Source organism: Gossypium raimondii, chromosome 3 (genome assembly GCF_025698545.1).
Source record: "Gossypium raimondii isolate GPD5lz chromosome 3, ASM2569854v1, whole genome shotgun sequence".
Classification (NCBI taxonomy): Eukaryota; Viridiplantae; Streptophyta; class Magnoliopsida; order Malvales; family Malvaceae; genus Gossypium; species Gossypium raimondii.
Window position 1 is genome coordinate 42,977,039 of NC_068567.1, and position 21,419 is coordinate 42,998,457.

At 33.9% G+C, this 21,419-nt stretch overlaps 3 protein-coding genes across 6 annotated transcripts; 2 read left to right on the forward strand and 1 right to left on the reverse strand.

Annotated features, from left to right (window-relative positions):
* The first annotated feature begins 2,481 nt into the window (after positions 1-2,481).
* LOC105794334 (65-kDa microtubule-associated protein 6) lies at positions 2,482-7,456 on the forward strand. Its single transcript, XM_012623467.2, has 12 exons — positions 2,482-3,228; positions 4,087-4,290; positions 4,377-4,643; positions 4,874-5,089; positions 5,169-5,324; positions 5,399-5,558; positions 5,667-5,818; positions 5,977-6,064; positions 6,143-6,216; positions 6,310-6,384; positions 6,620-6,981; positions 7,059-7,456. The coding sequence occupies exons 1-11, from the start codon at positions 3,151-3,153 to the stop codon at positions 6,959-6,961; spliced, it is 1,812 nt and encodes a 603-aa protein (XP_012478921.1). The 5' UTR covers positions 2,482-3,150; the 3' UTR covers positions 6,962-6,981; positions 7,059-7,456.
* Positions 7,457-7,586: 130 nt separating this feature from the next.
* On the forward strand, positions 7,587-14,486 carry LOC105794335 (putative clathrin assembly protein At1g25240). 3 transcript variants are annotated; one of them, XR_008194468.1, is made up of 3 exons: positions 7,587-8,983; positions 9,343-9,768; positions 14,103-14,486. XR_008194468.1 is itself a non-coding variant. In XM_012623471.2 (3 exons), exons 1-2 carry the CDS (start codon positions 7,909-7,911, stop codon positions 9,417-9,419), a joined length of 1,152 nt encoding a protein of 383 aa, XP_012478925.1. In that variant the 5' UTR covers positions 7,587-7,908; the 3' UTR covers positions 9,420-9,430; positions 9,520-10,027. The 3 variants fall into 3 exon arrangements, 2 of the variants coding, with proteins under 2 accessions (XP_012478925.1, XP_012478923.1); XM_012623471.2 differs by lacking the exon at positions 14,103-14,486 and having other exon boundaries at positions 9,343-9,430; positions 9,520-10,027; XM_012623469.2 differs by lacking the exons at positions 9,343-9,768; positions 14,103-14,486 and having other exon boundaries at positions 7,587-9,192.
* A 109-nt stretch (positions 14,487-14,595) lies between these two features.
* On the reverse strand, positions 14,596-16,600 carry LOC105794336 (protein BASIC PENTACYSTEINE2). Of its 2 annotated transcripts, none has more exons than XM_012623474.2 (2): positions 16,408-16,600; positions 14,596-15,680 (listed from the first exon to the last, which is right to left on the reverse strand). In XM_012623474.2, the coding sequence occupies exon 2, from the start codon at positions 15,671-15,673 to the stop codon at positions 14,831-14,833; it is 843 nt and encodes a 280-aa protein (XP_012478928.2). In that variant the 5' UTR covers positions 15,674-15,680; positions 16,408-16,600; the 3' UTR covers positions 14,596-14,830. The 2 variants fall into 2 exon arrangements, with proteins under 2 accessions (XP_012478928.2, XP_012478930.2); XM_012623476.2 differs by lacking the exon at positions 16,408-16,600 and adding an exon at positions 15,836-16,352.
* Between the last annotated feature and the right edge of the window lie 4,819 nt (positions 16,601-21,419).

Here is a 21,419-nt window from a genome sequence, read left to right on the forward strand (position 1 = left end):
AAACTTATTATATCCATATTTTATTATGGGTATGATACCAAAATTAGGGATGCTAGTTATAGCATGTAGGGCATTGTCCTTTGATGAAGTAGGAAATTTCATGAGAAAATATTCCAAAGTAAGATACAGTAAATCCTGAATGGTGAAGAATGGAATTGTTTGTTGTTTCATATTTCTTACTACTGGGTCAGATTCTTATCCAAATTTTCTTTGAGGACAAACTTGCTCTTTTAGTTGGGTCTCCCATCCCAATGTCTTTTATATACATATATACATTATCACCCAAAAAGCCAATGTCATCATACATTAACAACTTTGGGTACTTAAAAGACAGCACCAAATTATATTAATTTTTCACTTAAATCTTAATAATCAATGAATAATTGTTGCATAATCCCAATTTGGACAAACCTTAAATCTTGGTGAAGGAAAAATATACATACATAGTTAAAATTTCATATCAAAACATTGTTAAATGTCCAACCCGAAGAGAGATGTTCTTTCCTTTAATGATGATACTAATAATTCTCTTCTTTTAAGCTAAAGTGCTAATTTAGAAAGAAAGAAAGCAACTACATTTATTTAATAATCCATCACAACATACTTTTCTTTTAGTAGTTTGTATGAAGGATTGAAAGTGTTAGATGCTTACTTGCTCTCATCATTGAATGGAGAAATAATAGGGCAACTAAGCTGGAAGTGGGACATTAAGAATTTTAGATAAATTAATAAAAAGATTGTCGGGTTTGAATCTCAAATTTTATTTCAATACTAAGTAATGTAAATCATTTTGTTTATTAGTTAATTTGTATACTATAATAGTTTATTTATTTAATTTAATTTAATTTAATTTATACTAGAAAATTAATAAAACATAATTTATTATGCATATCATAATTTAATTTAAAGGACGGATTTTTGCCCACCCCAATTCTAACTAGAACCTTGATGAATCCAACCCGACACAAACTCTTAAAAACAAAATTTGCTCGAACCTGAAATTTAATAGGAGACGCGACCCGACCCGACCCAAATTTAATTTAATTATTTTATATTTCATTTTAAAGCAAATAAATTACATTTTTTAAAATTATATTATTTCTTTTAAGAAAATAAGATTATTTTTTTGAATTTAGACTTAAAACATAATATATATTTATTTATTGAAAGAAAAAACTAAATTTATATATCAGTGGTATTTTTATAAATACATTGAGGTGGGGCAAAGTAAATTTACCACAAATCCGACCCGACCCGTCCCGTTTGAACCCGATTTTTGAAAGAAAAGAAAATTCAACTTTAACAAATAGGATTTAGTTGGAAGTGAGTTTTTTCATCATTCCTACCTTGTTTATTTAAAAAAAGAACAGAAAGGTGACATGTCATTTTTAAAGTTATTAAACATGTAGTGTTGATCAAAGATCTAAAACTGGTGAAATTTAATGAAGTTATTAAAAAGTGAAGAATTGAGTGTGAAATTATATATATTACAATATGGAATAGGAAGAAAGAAAGTAATAAAAGTTGTTAGGGACAATTAGACCCACCCGCCCCCCATACCGTCCCTGTCGAAGAGGGTCAATCGCCCTGTATTTTCTCCAGGGCCAGCTATTTTTTTGTCTTTGTCTTCCTCTCCCGGCTTAAACTTAATCCATTCAATGGTGAAGTGGAGATTTAAAAAAAAAAATTGAATTATTGTCCTTAATTATATTAAGATTAGCTAGTTGTTCATTGGAATTAAATATTGGTAGCACCAAACAGAAAATAAATATATGATTATTGGGATAAAATGATGTTATTAATGTTGGCAGATGATAGGTCAATCAAACATACCAATCATATATTATTATTATTATCAATAAAAAAAACCCATACAAATTAGCCGCAAGCAGGACATCAATGCTAAAAATACTTGAAAGGAATAAAGTAAACCAAACCCCAACCTACTTGTACCTATCAAGTGCCAACCAAAGTACATAGTCATAACCACAAACAATTCCATTTCTGTAATTTGGGCAATTATCAGTTAAGCCTTTCTCTTTTCAACTTTCATCCCACCATTCTCGCACCTTCATCACCAAAAACTTTAATTTATATTGGAAATGTCTTATTTTCTAATTATAATTATTATTAAAACTGATGTATTCGTAAATTACGATGGACTTAAAATAAAAAATAATACAAAATTAATAAATGCATCATAAACCTTGGAATACCTACAGAAGAGAAAGAGTCGGTCGTCACAGAAGAAATATATAAAGTATATGCGAGACATCCCACGCGCCAGCCTTATTTTAAACCCCAAAACCCACTTTTTATTGGGATGTGTTATTCACGCTCAGGGATGCGTGATGCAGGAAGCATAGATCGCCCATCCGTTCCTTCCTCCTACTATTTTCCAAACAAAATAATTCAATTATTTAATATTTGGGAAAAAAAAAAAAGATTGGATTTTTGTTTCAGTGTACTTTATTTTTTCTTTCAACTCAAAGAGTGTTTAACAGTTTCAGGACCCAAAACCCAAGAAAAAGAAGAGAGGAAAAAAAAAAAACAGATCTTTTATTCTTCTTCTTCTGTTCTTCTTTGATAATCTGTTTCAAGTTTTAACCTACTAGTAGTACGACATTGGCATTTTAGACAAACCCTTGAGATTTTAAGCAAAAACCTTTTTTTTTTATCTCACTTTTAAAAGCTTAAGAATTCCTTTCTTTATTACCAATCATTGTTGTCTCTGTCTTCTCTTATCTTCAAAAATTTTGAGGAAGAACCAAAAAATAAAAATAAAGGAACAAAACTTTACCTTTATCATCTTCTGTTTACAGATCCTTTTTGGTGGGTGTTGTTAATGTTTTTGCATTTTCCTTAAGAGAGAAAAAAAAAAAGTTTGGTGAAAGAAACAATTTATTTAGAAACAGCGTTTGTTGGGGGTGAAGCTTTTCAGATCTGAAAGAAGGCCAAGGTTGTTTGTTTCAAAGCAATGTCTCTTTTGACTTTTCATGTCTACTCATTTCCCTCTCACTTTCCTTCCTTTTGAGTTTCCTTTCTTCAACTTTGGTTCTGGGAACCAGCTAAAGAGTGTTTCTTTTTCCAACTTGGGCTTCACTTTTAAATTTTGGTTTTGAATCATTGGGGAGAGAAGGATCTGTGAAAATGTTGGCCTTTGAAAGTCCTTTAGCCACCAGTGCTCGTACAAGCACAAGCTGCAATGTATTGCTCAGAGAACTTCAGGTCCTCTTTGCCCTCTCTCTATCTTCTTAATTATTACCTTCAAATTATTTGAGTTTCTTCTTCCTAGTAAACACTGGTCTTTTTATGGTGGGAAGAAAGGAGTGAAAATGGGTTGTCTTGTTTCTTGTTTTGAAATTGCTTTACATGATGGGTGTTTGACAAAGTTAATGCCTTTGTTAAAAGTTAAAAGCATTTATTGTTTCCTGTTTATTTAACTCGTGTATCATAATGAGTCTAGTGATAGCTACGAATTCAAGGTCCTTTTGAGTTTCTGAAGAGAAAAATGACCTTCAATTTTCTGCTTTAAGGCTACAAAGGTGTTACTGTGCTACTGATCTGTTCACTGAAATTATTATTTTTTAATTTGAGTACACTGCCATGGTCTTTTGTAAAGCAAGGATCTTTTAATGGTTTTCTAAATGGTTTCTTTCAAGGGGTTGTTTGAATTTCTTAATTTAATGAAGAATTTATCGTTGCTAGTTTGAATTTTCTTTTTTCACTCCCTTTGTTTCTAAAAGTTTAGCATACTACGGTCTCATAGAGCATTAATCTTTGCTTTTGATGTTTGTATTTCAGTAGAATAACTCGATGGAATTTGTTGATTAATTAGCTTTTTCTTTAAGCATGCATAAATGCATATATACCTAACTTTGTGGAAATAAGTTGTGCAAATGATAAGGTATGACTCTGTTGAGGATTGTGATTATTTTTGTCATTGGTTCACTGTTTTCATTCTCTTAAGTTTCTTGTTAATTAATTCACGTGCAAGCTGATAAGATTCTGAATCTCAATTCTGAAAAAGAATCCGATGCACGTTTCAACTCTTTAAATTTTTTTTTCATTTTTTCCTGAGAGCAGCAAATATGGAGCGACATCGGTGAAAGTGAAGCTGATAAAGACCGGATGCTATTGGAATTGGAGAGGGAATGCTTAGAAGTATACCGCCGGAAGGTCGAGGAAGCTGCCAATGCCAAGGCACGTCTACATCAATCTGTTGCAGCCAAGGAAGCTGAGGTTGCAACACTTATGGCAGCTCTTGGAGAGCTCAATCTACATTCACCGGTATCTGGCATTGGATTATCTTGCCATTTCATAATTTCGTTTATGGTATTGCTTTGCTAATTTTGTTTCTAATTTCTTACTCACAGATTCAAAAAGAGAAGAAGATGGCACCATTAAAAGAAAAACTCGCTTCTATATCTCCACTGCTTGAGGATCTTAGGACGAAGAAAGAAGAAAGAAGAAAGCAATTTGCAGATATAAAGAATCAAATTGAAAAGATCAGTGGAGAAATTTCCGGTTACAACTATCCAAATGATACCATGATTAGCTGTTTAACTCTTGAAGACCAAGACTTGTCGCTAAGAAGGCTTACGGAATTTCAGACTCGTCTTCAAACTCTTCAGAAGGAGAAGGTATGGATTTTACTGTAAAAAGCATTATGCAAATAAATCATTATACCTATATCCTTTATGCATAACATCCAGGAGAAGATATGGGCGCTATACATAGCTGATATTGGGTGCAAGGTTCATATGCTTTTTGGGATCATAACTTTGAACTTAATTCTTTGAATGGATTTGAATAAAATCTTTAAAATTCATTCTAGATTTTGAAGATATAAGCATTTCCTTTTCCTTTGCAGTCTGATCGCCTTCATAAGGTTTTGGAATACGTAAATGAGGTTCATTTGCTTTGTGGGGTACTAGGGTTGGATTTTGCCCAGACCGTAAGTGATGTGCATCCGAGCTTGCAAAGGGCTAACCAGGAACAATCAACGAATATTAGCAATGGTACATTTGAAGGCTTAGAGCAGACCATTAACAAGCTCAAAACTGAAAGAAGAATTCGAATGCAGAAGGTATTCGATACCCCTCCCTAGCTTTCATTTGATTTTTCTTGTGAAAATTTGGAATCCAAACCCTGTTTTCGAAATGCAGTTGAAGGATATTGCAGGTCAACTATTTGAACTCTGGAATTTGATGGATTCACCTCAAGCTGAGAAGAATGTTTTTTCAAGGGCCACTTCTATTCTTAGGTTATCGGAACCTGAAGTTACTGAACCTGGTGTTCTTTCAACTGAGATGATTGAGCAGGTTTGAGCTACACCAATCTGGTTTTTTCCTAATTACTGGAATATCTGTGCTCAAACTTTTGGTATTTTCGACAGGCATCAGCAGAAGTGGAAAGGCTCACCAAATTGAAAGCTAGCAGAATGAAAGAACTCGTCTTGAAAAGGAGATCGGAGTTGGAAGATATTTGCAGAATGACTCATATTAAACCTGATGCTAGTACTTCTGTTGAGAAATCTAATGCATTGATTGATTCTGGTATTTATCTTGTGTTTCCTTGCCACAGTGTCTTGCTGTTAGACAAACTGTTATTGATTCTATTTTCAGCTGACATGGTTAATGATGCATATTGCTAATGTTGTTCAGGTCTAGTAGACCCCTCTGAACTCTTAGCAAATATTGAAGCACAGATAACTAAAGTTAAAGATGAAGCTCTGAGTCGAAAAGATATAATGGATAGAATAGATCGATGGCTTTTGGCTTGTGAAGAAGAAAATTGGCTTGAAGACTACAATCAAGTAAGTAAGCATTGTGTGTATCTCATGTGTTTTCCCTGTCTTAGTTTCTCTCTTCAATATTGCTTGTGTACTATTCCGTGAGTCAAAATAAATACATCTGATTCACCTTGTCTATAAAATTTTAATTCATTAGTTGTTAACTTCATTTTGAATCTCAGGATGAAAACCGGTACAATGCAGGGAGAGGTGCACATATTAACCTTAAGCGTGCAGAAAAAGCTCGAATAACAGTAACCAAAATTCCGGGTATTTACTCTTCTTATTCATCCAACTCTCTGATGGATATGTTTGTATTGTTGAGCTAAATAATGGTACCCTTTGCAGCAATTGTGGATAATCTGATCAACAGAACGTTCGCTTGGGAAGAAGAAAAAAGGGCATTGTTTCTATATGATGGGGTCAGTAGTTCTGTAAACTTGCACAATCATTGTCGTTTGGAATTGTTTCTGAATAAGCTTGTTCCTAAACATGACATACTTGTATGCATATAGGAGCGACTGGTGTCGATACTGGAGGACTACAAGCTGACAAGGAAACAAAGAGAGGAGGAAAAGAAGAGATGCAGGGTAATTTTAATATGTTTTTTGCTTGTGCAAATATTATTGCCGAGTTATCTGAACCTTTTAGCCCTTTGGTACCTTGACCATTTTCCTTTCTTTTCTCATCTCCTTTTCAACTTGTTTAAAGCGACTTTTTATATGATGAATGGCATTTCCAAGCAGGCCATATATTGAATGTGTGCATTGATCTCTACGACTTATACGTGCATAAAAACAATATCTTTTCTATTCCATTTTGCAGGACCAAAAGAAGATTCAAGATCTGCTCCTGACAGAGAGAGAAGCCATTTATGGGTCAAAACCTAGTCCAAGGAAAAGTAACAGCTTCAGAAAGACAAATGGTTATCGAGCAAATGGAAATGGATCCATGACTCCCAGTACACCTCGTCGGAACTCGGTGGGTGGAGCAACTCCCGAGCTACTTACACCACGTTCATATTCGGGGCGTCAAAATGGCTACTTCAAGGAAATGAGAAGGTTGTCTACAGCACCTATAAACTTTGTGGCCATATCAAAGGAAGATACAGTATCTACATACACTTCAGTATGTGATTCGGAGCTCGGGTCTCCACCACATAGCTGAAGTTTAGAAATCCAGAAGTGGTATGTTTTGCCTACGCCATTGAACCTCTTCTGTTAATGTTGTTCACACGCTTAAAACAATTTTTGTTCAATCACAGGAAGAGGATAGGATCATATAGTTGCAATAAGTGTAGACTGGATTAATAGCAGCAGAACCGTGTGTTGTGAATATACGAAAGAAAGGGTATGGATAGATTAGTGTACGGGTTGTGAATTGGTAGGAGTCGGACAGGTGACTGACTTTTGTGGGTGTTCGCATGGAAATGATGTTATTTGCCATTGCGGAGAGGGAGAAAAGAAGAAACCAGTTTGAAAATTGTGTTTAACTTGTTTTTGTTGTGTGGTGTTACATGTTGTACTGATAATATTGATAGTAGTAGTATTACTGGATTTTTTTGCTTGAATGTACGTATACATGCTTGAATGTATGTTTGCAATGTATATACATGTACTCTAGTATGATCATCATTATATTATCATCCATGTTTGTTCAAAATTTCTTATGTCAAGTAAGCATTTTTAACACCACTTCACCAATTTCATAATTCATGTATACACAGTTGAAATTTAACTTCCTTTTTTTTTTTTTTGTATAACACCGAGTTTAGCAAGTTCCAACCAGATAATTCACATGCAAGTGATTTTTATTTTTATTTTTGAACATCTAATCATAGTCTATGAAATTAGCCATTTGTTCCCAAAATAGAAATGCGTAAAGAGAAACAACTATAAACTTGTCCGAAGATATATGCTAACAAATGGCAAATACAGGCAGACATGGCTAAATCACAGCTTAGTTTTATATCCAGTCGTAGGCCGTCGGTTTTGGGTTTGTTGAAGCAAAATTTTGTATTAAGAAAAAAACAAAAACAAAAAGAGGGGCTTCAGGACCACCTCTGACAAACCCGCTGCTTTGTAAGGGCGACGGAGGGTTGAGGTCGAAGAAACATGAAGCTATGGAAGAGGGCCGTTGGTGCTGTCAAAGATAAGAACAGCATAGTGGTGGTCTATATTTCCAGAAGGAATTCCTTTAGGAACCCTGAACTTGAGGCTGCCGTTATAAAGGCCACAAGTCACGATGAATTACACATTGATAAAAGGAGTGCGCAGGTTGTGTTTTCGTGGATTCGAGCGTCGCCCGTTAGCCTAGGTCCTCTTATATGGGCCTTGTCTAGGAGGATGGAGAAGACTCGGAGTTGGGTGGTGGCCATTAAAGGGTTGATGCTCATGCATGGCATTTTCCATTGTAAGGCACCAGTGGTTCAAATGATGCAGCGTTTACCCTTTGATCTTTCCACTTTCAGCGATGGACATTCCAAGCCCAGCAAAACCTGGGGTTTCAATAGTATCATCCGTGAGTACTTTGCGTTTCTAGATCAAAGAGCTGCCATTTTTTTAGAGCAAGATAATCAGAACAACAACAACAAAGTCGAGGAGCGTTTGTTGTTGGTGCAACAGCTTTTGAAATTGGAGAAATGGCAATCTTTGCTTGATTTGTTGCTTCAAATTAGGCCTCGAGCGGAGAATATGAAGGTTAGGCTGATTATGGAAGCCATGGATTGTGTGATCATTGAGATATACGATGTTTACGGTATAATCTGCAACGAGATTGCCAAGATTTTGTTGAAAATATATTCCGTAAGCAAACATGAAGCGGCAATGGCGCTTAGGGTTCTTCAAAAGGCAATGAAACAGAGTGAAGAGCTTTCTCTCTTCTTCGAGTTCTGCAAGGAATATGGCGTCCTAAACGCCACCGAACTCCCCACCGTTACTCGGATCCCTGAAGAAGACGTTGAAGAACTTGAGAGGATAATGAATGGGGTTTCAGTTCCAGAGAAGACGATCAATTACAAGGAGGGTTTCGAGGAAATGAACCAAATGGAAATGACAGCAGTTGTGGAAGAATACACAAGGGGAACTTTGAGGACGATAATTACAGACAAATGGGTGGTTTTCGAGGAAAACGATGAACAACAGTATGGTTTCTCTAATGAAACCAAAATTGTTGCAGAAGATGATGCTGGTAAAGATCATCTACTACTACCTCTTGTACCCATTAACAATTTACCCGTTTATAATCCTTATGAACTACCAGATTTAATTAGCTTTTAGCAGTTGGAACATTCCTTCATTTGGTTTCTAGCTTTGATCTCAACAACATTCAATCAATTATTTTTGGATTACTTTATTATAAAGAAAAAAAGGGGTTAGATCCGGATTGTTCCTTCTCTATATTTGTCCCCATTTGATATCATTCTCTCAACTTCCCCATTATCTGTGATGTTTTTGGATAGTAGTACTAGGGGGGATTCACCGTAAGCTTAAGGTGTGTTCCATATGACATCGAATTTTTTTTAAATCGTAATCTTATCTATATAATAGATGGATCAACAGAGAAAAAGTCACAACCACAAGTTGGTAGTGAAACCGGTAGCCAACCGACGGCCATCAACAATTAAATCACTGATAAGTTATCTTTCTTCAGCTGTTAATGATAATTTATAGATAATTGCTTAGCAATCCCCTTCTAAAACAATATCCCTTAACCCCATGTCATAGGGAGCGAAAAGTCGCCTGAGCTTTCGCCACAAAGGGAGATTTGATGTGAGCAGCGCATTCAACGTAAGCCCCCATGCACATACTTTGGGCATCTCTAATCAGAATCCCGAGCGTAGCATCACCAACTGTGTGGTAGAAACTAGCATAGAAGTTAACCTTGCAAATCCCAGGAGGGTGTGCGACCCAACCCTTTTCACGTCTCGGGTTCCTAAAGGTCAATTCATCTAATTTTCAAGAAAACCCATCAAGGTAGGACTGCACTATTAGATGGCGTGTTTAGGGCTGCTGATGTGGATTTTAATATTGTTTTGTGTTTCAAGTAGTTGCTATTTTTCAGGCATTTTGTTATTTAAGTTTATGTTCATGGCTTAAGCTTAGGACCTTGTTGTTAGTGGGTTGTTAATGGTAAATCGATCTCCTCATTGAACATTGAACGGTAATGTTCCAGAAGAGATATGGTTAGGTAATCCTCCCAATTATTCTAATCTTAGAATTTTTTGTTGTCTTACTTATGCTAAAGTTAGCCAGGGAAAGCTTGAACCAATGGTCGTTAAATGCATCTTTCTGGGATACTCTGTCGGTATAAAAGGTTTTAAGTTATGGTGTTCGAAATCCGACAAAATAATTGTTAGCAACGATGTTACGTTTGATGAATCTATCACGTTTTGATTAGAAAAGAGGACTTTTACTTTTAAAGACATAAAAAATTAGAGTGTCTCGAGCAAGGTGGAGTCAAAAGCCGAAACATGGGACAACGCCATAACGAGTAAATGCCCAACGTCACAACGACACAATGAACAAAGGTCTCGTCCCGACGAAGAGTCTGGCGACACGACAAAATTTTGATTCTTGCAAGTTTAAAGCTGTTTCAGATCTATTTGGGGTTCCATCCGATCCTCAGGTACCCTCACCATCTCATTTAACTAACTATAAGTTGTCTCATGACAAGAAAAGGCGAGAAATACAACCATCATAGAAATATTGTGAAGGAAACCTAGTGGCTTATGCTCTAAGTGTTGCTGAGAGCATTGATTCAACCGATCCTTCGTGTTATTATAGTGTAGTTCAAGCCTCTGATTCTAGCAAATGGCTCATTGAAATGGAAGAAGAGATGGAATTGCTTCAAAAGAATGAGAGTTGGAGGCTAGTTAAACCACCCATCGGTAAAAGAATCATTAGTTGCGAATGGGTGTTTAAAAAGAAGAAAGGTTCGGGTCCTAATGACACTAGGTACAACGTAAGACTAGTTGCAAATGACTACAGTCAAGTGGAGGGAGTTGATTTTCATGATGTTTTTATCTCTCATTGTGAAACATACGTCTATTCGGACGTTTTTGGCCCTTGTTGCATCAAATAATATTGAGTTAGAACAGCTATATGTAAAGACTATTTTCCTTCACAGTGACCTTGAGGAGGACATTTACATGCAACAACAGGAATGTTTTAGATTTGAAGGTAAAAAAGATCATGTTTGTCTCTTACAAAAGCCTTTGTAGGTTTGAAGCAATCAAGTGGTATAAAGAGTTTGACTCTTTCATGTTAAGTATTGGTTTTTCTTGAAGTAAGTATGAAAGTTGTGTTTATCTACAATATCTTGATGATGATTCTTTTATATGTTTGTTGCTTTATGTTGATGATATGTTAATTGCGGCTAAAAATCCATCTAAAATTGATCGTCTTAAAATCATGGTCAACTCTAAGTTTGAGATGAAGGATATAGGTGCAACAAAGAAAATTTTGGGATAAAAATTTTGAGAGATAGACATTTCGGGAAATTGTTTTTATAGCAACAAAGGTACATCAAGAAGATCCTTGAACGATTTGAGATGCAAGATGCAAAACTGGTAAGTACTCCTTTAGTTGCACACTTTAAACTCTCAATTTTAGATTCCCCATATAATGAAGAAGATGAAAGATACATGTCAAAAGTACCTTATTCAAGCATAGTTGGAAGTTTGTGCACTCGTCCCGATATTTCACATGTTGTTAGTGTTGTTAGCTAATACATGACAAATCCTGGTAAGTTACACTGACATGCAATTAAGTGGATTTTCATATATTTACGAGGTACTTCTAACATGTGCTTAGAGTTTGGAAAAATTCAAAAGGGTTTAGTCGGATATGTTGGTTCTGATTATGTAGAAAACTTAGATCGAAGAAGGTCTCTCACAGGTTACCTATTTGATTTTGGGAATTGTGCCATTAGTTGGAAAGCGACACTTCAAGCTACATTGGTTTTGTCGACTACTGAAGCTGAATACATGGCAATTACAGAAGCAGTAAAAGAAGTAATTTGGTTAAGAGGTTTGTACAATGAACTGGTAAGTGAAAAAGGGGCAACTATCGTATATTGTGATAGTCAAAGTGTCATACATCTCACCAAAGATCAAATACATTACGAGAGAACGAAGCATATAGACATTCGTTGTCATTTTGTTCAAGAGGTGATCATTCAAGGGGATATTCAAATTCTTAAAATTGTCACAAAACACAATTCGGCTGACATGTTGACAAAGAGTCTTCCACTTTCAAAGTTAGAGCATTGCTTGGACTTGGTAAGTATCCGAGAAAGAATCAATTAAGCCCGTAACAGGGCTCGGTAAGGGAGTTGGTCCAAATACAAGTCAAGGTAGAGATTTGTGGGAGAATGTCTCTTATTTTGACCAAAATTTATTTTTGCTTTTCTTTTCATAGTTAAACTCTGTTTTTAGTTTCCCACTTAAACTCTACTTAACCTAGAGTTGTTGTAGTCGTATATGCTATGAATTTCTGCCTATAAATAGGCCTTAGTTACTCTAGGTTTTACACAACAAAAATATTTAGATTGAAAGAATTTTGTTCTTTGTTTCGAAGAGTTTTTCTTGTAGGGCTTCAGTTTTCTTTTAATTCTCTCCATCTTTTCTCTCCTTTGTTATAGTGAAATCTCCTTTTGCCCGTGATTTTTTATCCTTTTTTGAGGAGTTTTTCCACGTAAAATTTGTGTGTTCGATCTTTTCTATTCTTATTTTCTTCACTTTGTTCATTGTTTAATCGAGTTTATCCCATATAGATTATAATCATTTTTATAATTTATAAATTAGGTAACAAAAATAATATAAAATTTTTATAATATATAACTTTATAAAATTAAAATAAACTTTATAAGAAAAGGTTTTGCAAATTTCTAATAATTTTCATAACACTTCTTATAAATAATGTAATTTTTGTCATAAATTTAGAAAGTTATTTTTTTATAAATAAGTTAGGATAAAAAACTATAACAATTTTTTATGAAGAAGCATATTATTTTTATAATATATAGCAAGAGCACATAAATAATATAATTTTTGTTACAACTTTATAAAATACATAATTTTTAGCATAATGACTTATTTGGTCCTCTAACTTCATAAAAAAAGTCAGTTTAGCCATCAATTTAATTTCTCACTTCTTTTAGCCCTTAAACTTGTATTGTTTATCAAATCACCTTAAAATTGATGGAAAAGTTGATGTCTATTAACTTTATTGACATGATAGCCCATGTGGATGTCCATCAACAATTAATTAATTTTTAAAATTTTAAAAAATATTTTATAATTTTTATACTTTTAAATAATTTCTAATTTTAAAAAAATAATTGTTTTGAATTTTTAAAAAATTAATTAATTGCTAACATAACATCCGTGTGGCAATCCATGTGTATGCCACGTCAATAAAGTTACTCTGTTAACTTTTCCATCCATTTTTGAGTGATTTGATAAATAACGCAAGTATAAGGGCTAAAAGAGGCAGGAAATTAAATGAAGGGCTAAAATGATTTTTTTTTTTTAAAGTTAGAGAGCCAAATAAGTCATTGTGCCTAATTTTATAATATAATTTTTAGAATTTATAATATAAGAATTTTGTCATAGTCATATCAAACACTCATACATGTTCATGTTTATAGTATAAATTTTATAACTTATATATAAAAAATTTTGGTGGATTTCCAAAAACTAACTTAAAATTTAATCATGTATGAATGTTTGGAAAATCATAGGGTAATTGGATTTGGATGTAACTACTCCAATTCTCACCCTCCCTCTAAGAATTGTAAAGTGTAATTGGGGTGTTACAATTACACCAAATTCCTTCAGACCCACTAATTACAATAGTTATACAAACATGCCAGTCATGTGTAATTACTATTACAAGTAATTACACATAAATCCATTTATTAGGTGGTCTTCCAAAATCAACATTTAATTTTCGGCATTTAAATTTTTATTTGGGTAAACTATTTAGATAGTCATTCAAGTTTTAGTACATTCCTATATTGGTCATAGGTTTTTTTTTTGTTAATTTAATCAGTCCCATTAAACCAGTTGCAACTTCTAGCCACTCCATTAAAATGGCTTTGGTGGCTAAATATAACAACAAGTTTAGCCCTTAACATTTTACACATTTTGTCAATTTAGTCTTAATTCTAAAAATTTAACAAGTTCGGCACACAATGTTTACACATTATGTCAATTATAAAAAAAAAAAGTTGAAAATAAAATTTCCTTCAAATTTTCATAAACTAAAATAGAATAAAAATAAAAGCATTTTATTTTCATGAGCAGGAACCCTAGAGAACTGGATTGATAATAGTGGAATGGCAGATTTGGTGTTAAAAAGAAGTATGGATGGAAACGTGATTTGGAGAAACTTATGAGCCCAGCCCACACACGCTACCATGCGCCTTGGACCTTTTGCCAAATCAAACTCCACTATCATTTCTAAAACGAAGACGCAGGCAGGCTCCAACTATCAAAATCAGAATCAAAGTTTTTGCATGCATTTTTATAGTTCGTGGTGAATCTCTAGTAATAGATTGTTATTAACATTAGCCTGAAATAGGATTGGTGTTATTGTGAGAGTAAAAAGAATAATAAGCACTCTAAATTAAGAGATACAAGCACCAAATTTCTTATGATCCCAAATGAAACGCAATTTCATGGGGATCGCAAAGTTAAATCAAATCACTTCAAAACAAGTTTTAATTCATTTCAGATTCTCAATCACTACTTCTGATAAATGGTGCTACTAATATCAGTTAAGAAGATAGCCAAGAAGTGCATCATTCAACCGCATCATTCTTCAATAACATTAGCCGAGATTACCCAACAAATGGAAAGCTCATCCACTACTTAATGTGGATGAACAGAATAAACGGATGTCCTTCAGGCATAAATGAAAATCTAAACCGGTTTGATTTTTTAAAACATTATCATGACCCACGAGGCATTGATCCAGATATATACAGGTGAAGCAGACCATATGCAATGGACTCCCACTATCCAATTTAAACCTACCTGATAATGACAAACTTGTTGGTGCCGTGTCTAGCCCAATGAGTCCTCAAATCAATGGGGTTACTGAAATCATAATTTTCAGCAGCAAGTTTCTCCAGGACCTTCTTGAATGCCCCCTGGCTCATTTTCCGGCCAGCTATCCTTGCACCACGCCTTTTGGTGCTCATTGGCAAAGGGTACATTGATACATTTGTGGTGCAACAGGCAGATTGCCAACCCCCACAGCCCCATCGATAACATTGCTGAGCGGTTCCAGTGCACGAGCAAACTGGAATCGAAATGCTGGAAATATCCATGTCATACCCGTTTATTGTAATATCCATACTCTTCTTTGCTGGCTTCACACTAGAATTGGTATTATCCTTGGGCTTCCTAGGCTTTTTGGCCTTGGGAGCCTTAGGGTCACCCCCAACCTGCCTTTTCTTCGATTGAACGCCTTCCTTACTAGCTGGTGGTTCTTCGACCCTACCAATCACACTCTCATCTCTTGTTGAAGCATCAGGAGGAGGAGGAGGCTGCCAAATTGGCATGGAATGAGTAGCCGAAGTTTCTGGAAGAATGTCGTAATTCGGGGCAGTGACAGGAGGCAACATGTTGAAAAGCTTCTCTCTCTGGCTAATCCAAGTATCCCTAACATATTGCATGCGGATAGGAGGTGCCTCAGAGACAATGCAGTCCCTTGGGTGAAAAGCATTGGTAGTAACCATGAGATTGTTGGGGTCACGCCCAGGAATGAAAGGCTTTTTGTCCCGCTCAGCCATTAGATGAAGACCAAGATGTCCTTTAAAAGACGGTTCATAGTAGCCCCAATTACGCATGTTCAACGCATCCTCGTCCATGGAGCTACTACATGTGCTCAAACAACACCAACACAATATATTATGCCGTGAGTTGAATGAATTAGTCCATATATCCATTTAAATCCTACTAAACATTCCCATTAGTAACCCATGAGGGCAAAAAATATGTTACATTTCTAAATCAAAATAAAAAAAACCCACCTCCCATTGAGCTAAATTTCGAAATGGCAGCCTTCACATTTTCTCAGATCCAAGATACGAAAACCATAGATCTCAATCCATTGTGAACAAAATATAGCAGATATGGAAACAAAATCTAATATTGCAAAGCAGCAGAATAGGAATCTAAAGATACACAACAGAAACATGGAAACTTTCAGATCCAAACTAGTTCCTAATTCCCCACATTTATCCAAGATGCAAATATTGCATGCCTCAAAACCCATAACTAGATCTACTAAATACAGCTATAAAAAAATACCCACCAAAAGTATTTAGAATAAAAAGTTTGGGTTTTTATCGCAGTCTAGGGGCTTTCAAAATGGAAACTTCATAAAATCCCAGATCTCTTTCAAAAAAACAAAAAATCATCTAGCAAAGCTCAAACAAACAAATAAAATAGAAAACAAAAAAAGCAATACATTTAATAGTAAGGACCCATATATTCAAAATTGTTGGAAAGAGAAAGCAGAGAGAGAAAGAGGGGAAAAGAAAAAAAAAAGAAAGGGAAAGAAAAGAGATAAAATAGAAGTGAGAGGAGAGAGAAAACTTACTTGGGGGTGTAAACGGTTCTTCAGGGTTGTTTTGCCCTTTCTGTTGAGAGAAAGAGAGAGAAACCTGTGAGCAAATAGAGAGGAGAGAGAAAGGAGGAAAAAGAACTATGACAGAGAAAGTGAAAGAAAGAGAGAGGAGAGAGAGAAAAGAAAGCCTAAAAAATAGTTAGAAAGTTAAAGGATTGAAAAACACCTAAATATGTGTACCCATGAAAGGGGTCTTATAACAGGGCCTTCTCCTTTTTGAAGCTGTCAAATTACCTTTATCATCACTAAATTATTAATAAATTTATATTTTAATTATTTATTTTAAAATATTATAAAATATAATTAAATTTTGTAAAAATTTTATTTAAATTATAAATTATTAAAAAATTATTTTAATTATTAGGCTATTAATTTTAAAAAATTAAACTAACAAATTCTAAGTAACAGTAATTTCATAAAAAGAAATGGAACTATTGAAGAGAAGGAAAAAATAATTTTCATTTAGTGTGATAAATCATATAACAATGGTTTTAATAGCCTAGTTACTCAAACGAGAACGGAATAATAATTCAGTCATTATTTTATAACTTCTTTTAAATAAATTATCAAAACGTAAACTTACTAATAACTTAATAATTTTGAGTATTATTTACCATTTTAAAATTACTAATGTGATTCCTAATCTCTGCGATGGGTATTTAAAAATAGGTTTTATTCACTATTTAATCTCTAAATTATACTCGTTGTTTCAAATTGGCATCTAAAATTTTTTGTCCTATTTTAATATTTGAACTATAGTTAGGAACTTGAAAAGTAGCAACACAAGAAAAATTCATATCTTGGTTAGTGGAAACATTCCTCACTACCATTTCCTCGTCTTTTTCTTTTGTTTCTTTTTCTAACTCATTTTCTCTTCTTTCTTCGACTTCTTTTTCAGTTTTCTTGTCTGTTTCACATTCCTTTTCACTCTCAATCTCTTTTTGCTCTTTTTCATTCTCTTTTTCTTTTTCCTTACTTGTTTTAACAATAGAATTTTTCAGTTTGATTTGGTCCTCATGGACTTGTTCCGGAGTGAGCGGCACTAAGGTGATTTTCTTTCCTTGATGCTTGAAAGAATACCTATTTGTACGACCATCGTGAGTGACCTTTCAATCCAGTTGCCATGGTTCTCCTAGCAACAAATGGCAAGCTTGCATAGGCACTACATCGCACACAACTTCGTCTTGATACTTACCGATAAAAAAGGTAATGCGCACTTGTTGAGTGACCTTAAATTGGCCTTCGTTGCTAAGCCCTTGTAGTTGATAAGGTTGTGGATGCTTGGTAGTGGTTAAGCAAAGCTTTTCCACCATCGTCGTCTTGCCACGTTCGAGCAACTTTCACCATCAATAATAACTCTACAAAGCTTACCTTGTACATGGCGTGAGTATGAAAGAGATGTTCTCGTTGTCGCTCGCTCTTTGGTTTTGCCAAAGAAGGTTGCCCACGATCATGAAAATCATCATCCATTCTAGGGACACGTCGAGGGCCGCGCCTATGGGGCTGGTTATCCCTATCTTCGTTGATTGGATCCCGATAATGAGGATCTTGATTCAATCTCACCTCATTGAAAGCAGTACTCAATGTTCGAAGTATGGCAGCGTGTTCATCTAATTGTTGTTGGAGTTTTTGAAACATGTCATAGACATCATTATGGTCAATTAACTAATGATCAACTTTTTTATTTGCAGTGGCTTAACACAACAACTAATGAGTCCCACTAACATGGCATTACATATCATAGTTGATGTGGCATTTTGAATTAAATTTATAAAAATAAATATAATTTTTTAAAAAATAAAACATATAAAAAAATTAAAAATATAATTTTGTTGACATACCATTACAGTATTACATATCATCGTTGATGTGGCATATTGAATTATTTATAAAAAATAAATTTTAAAAATATAAAATTTTAAAAATGAAAATTATAAAAAAAAGTAAAAAATTATTTTTAAAGCCCTTGGCTTTGAAGAGAAATGAGGTTATTGGTGATATTATTTTTCCTCTTTGGGTACCAAAGAAGATTACTATGTGTTCTCTCATTTTTTTATTTCATTGTAACTTCATAAGCCATCCTCAAAGCTTTCAATTACATTCGAGGATTGTCACAGTGGTTGGTAATGAACATGAGGTACTTGATCTTAGTAAGGCACGTGTAAAGCCAAGCAGATGCCTCGATGTTCAACAGTTCGTCGCTTACGATTGGCATGTTCTTCCACGTCGATGTCAAAGACAATGGCAATTCGTCGAATGGATTTAAAGCGTCCTCTATACTGTCTGTTGCGAAGAAAAGAATAAAGAACTAAAAAATCAAAGGGGGAGTTTTACTTTTTAGGGATTTTAGTGTTCGGGTTATGGTTTGTTTATGTGTGACATATGTAAAAAAATTTTATAATTTTGTACTTTTTGTGTTTTTCCTTATTTCTTCTTCTTCTTCTTCTTCTTCTTCTTCTTCAATTTCATGATTTTGTTTGTCGAGTGTTATCTAAGCTCATTTTGAACTTTAAGAATGATAGTGGTTTTTAATTAGAGTAAATTACATCAACAATTACTCAACTTTGACCTCAATGACAAAAACAGTCACTCAACTTTCAAAAAAAAATAACAAATCAGTCACTAACGTTATCGAAAAGTGACAAATCAGTCACCCATTAACATTTTCCATTACAGGCCTAATAGGACAGATGATGTGGTCAATTAACTATTTGACATGGCCAGTTAACTTGCCACATTGGATGAGGAGCCGAAGGGTCTAATGTTTAGATGGGTTTAGGGAAAAGAAAAGAAAATTTGGATTAGTTTAAGGTAGAAAAAAGACAAATCGATTGGGATTAAAAAGAAGAAAAGAAAATATATTAGGATTAACATTTTAGGGTTAAAGGTTGGACGATTGAAAGATTGAAACTTTCAAGGTAAGGGTAAGATTGAACGATTAAAGGTTAAATGATTGATATTTGGGTTTAGAGTTTAGGGAGAAAAGAAGACAACAAAAGATATCAGTGGTTAGGGTTTAGGGCCACAATGGTTAAAAGAAGAGAAACAACTGATGTTGTTGCATCCACTATAACGGGTAAGTTTCTATATTTGGTTTATAATTTTTTGGATTTAGGGAGTTTTGGGTTTAGGGTTTTTTGGATTTCTTTGTTGAAAAATGTTGCAAGTGCATGGGGTTTATTCATTGTGTATGTTTATTGTTTGTATTAAAGTGTATGCCAAATTTTGATTACTTTGGTTATTAAAGTATATGGAAGGTTTGGGTTTTTCTAAAGTTATGGTCTACCATGTGCATACAAATAGCCTTAAGTTTAAGGTTAAATCAGTTCCTATTTGACAAATCAAATTTTATTGAATTATTCAAAACTGTGTATGTGATTGAATTATTCAAATACGATTCAAAACATTTTTTAAATGTTGATTCAAATATGATTATTGTTTGTATCAAATTGAATTTTAGGTTTGGATTTTTCTAAATTTATTGTCTACCATGTGCATTCTAATAGCCTTAGGAAATAGACAATGTAACAGCCCGTTTTTAGGGTTAATTGGAACAATAGTTTTGGGACCACAAATTCGAAGTCAAAATATTTATTTCATTATGGTTTACAACATGATATAATTATTGTGTGAAATTTTTGTAAAGATATTTTACCGTTTAAAGGCTTAATTCGGTAAAAAGGACTAAATCGCGTAAAGTGTAAAACTTGCATTATATTAGAAAAAGGTGTCTAATAGCTATGGATTATTAAATTAAAGACCCTTAAATGGTAATTAGCCCATTAATAAGATAGTGGAAGTTAGTAGCATGGCATTTGGAGTAGTTATTAAAGTTATTAAAGGTTAATTTTGTAAATTGGTAAATAAAGGCTAAATAAAATAAAACAAAACAATTTCTTCTCCATTCATCTTTTCTAGCTGAAAGTTGCTAAAGAAAAACAACCATAGGAGCTTGAATATTCGACCATCTCAAGGTTTAATTGTAAGTTCATTTTTGACTCAGTTTTAATAATTTCTACGCTTTTGAGATCGTTGCAGCTTAATCTAGCTAGCCCGTATCTCCAATTTCAAAACTGTTAAAGTATTTTAATGTTGCCATTGTTGAATACATATGTGTTTTGATGTTTTATGATAGATTATGAAAGTTTTTTGTGAATTATACAAGTTCTATAAAGTGATTTTTAGTAAAAATGCAAAATAAGGATTAAATTGATAAAAGTGTAAAGTTAGTGGTTAAAATGTGAAATAAATGAAACTTATGGGCTGCTAGGTGGAATTATGGTAATTTGACTAGCATGGGTCTATTGGGAATTTCATTAATTTATGATTATTTTAATAAGGGCTAAATTGCAAAAATGTGAAATAATAGGGGTAAAAATGTAATTTTTCCAAAATGTGTAAATTGTGCTAAATTGAATGAAATGATGATTAAATAAGTAAGTTTTGATATTATATAGATTGAGATAAACGAGATTTGGATCTAGAATAGGGGAAAACAAAGTATCGAATTAGTCAACCTTATTCGTCGTTACAGTGAACGAGGTAAGTTCGTATGTTTAATAAGCATTAAATTATACTTTTTTAAATGCTTAATTGAGATAATTATGGTGAATTCTTAAATATTGAGTTCAATTGAGATTACAATGCTTTGGAAATGTTCGACGGAGATTCGACAAAGTAAAAGTCCCGGTTGAACCTTAGGAATAGATAGGATACAAATGTCATGATATTAGGGTTACCGAGATTACATGTAAGACCATATCTAGGATATGGCATCGATATGAGACTTCGTGTAAGACCATGTCTGGGACATTGGCATCGATATATGATTTCGTGTAAGACCATAGCTGGGCTATTGGCATCGATAAAGATTACATGTAAGACTATATATGGGATATGACATTGTTACGGTACTATGTGTACTAGATCTCCGAGTATCCTTTAGTATTTCAAATGGTTCAACTGAAAAGGTGGATGAAACATGG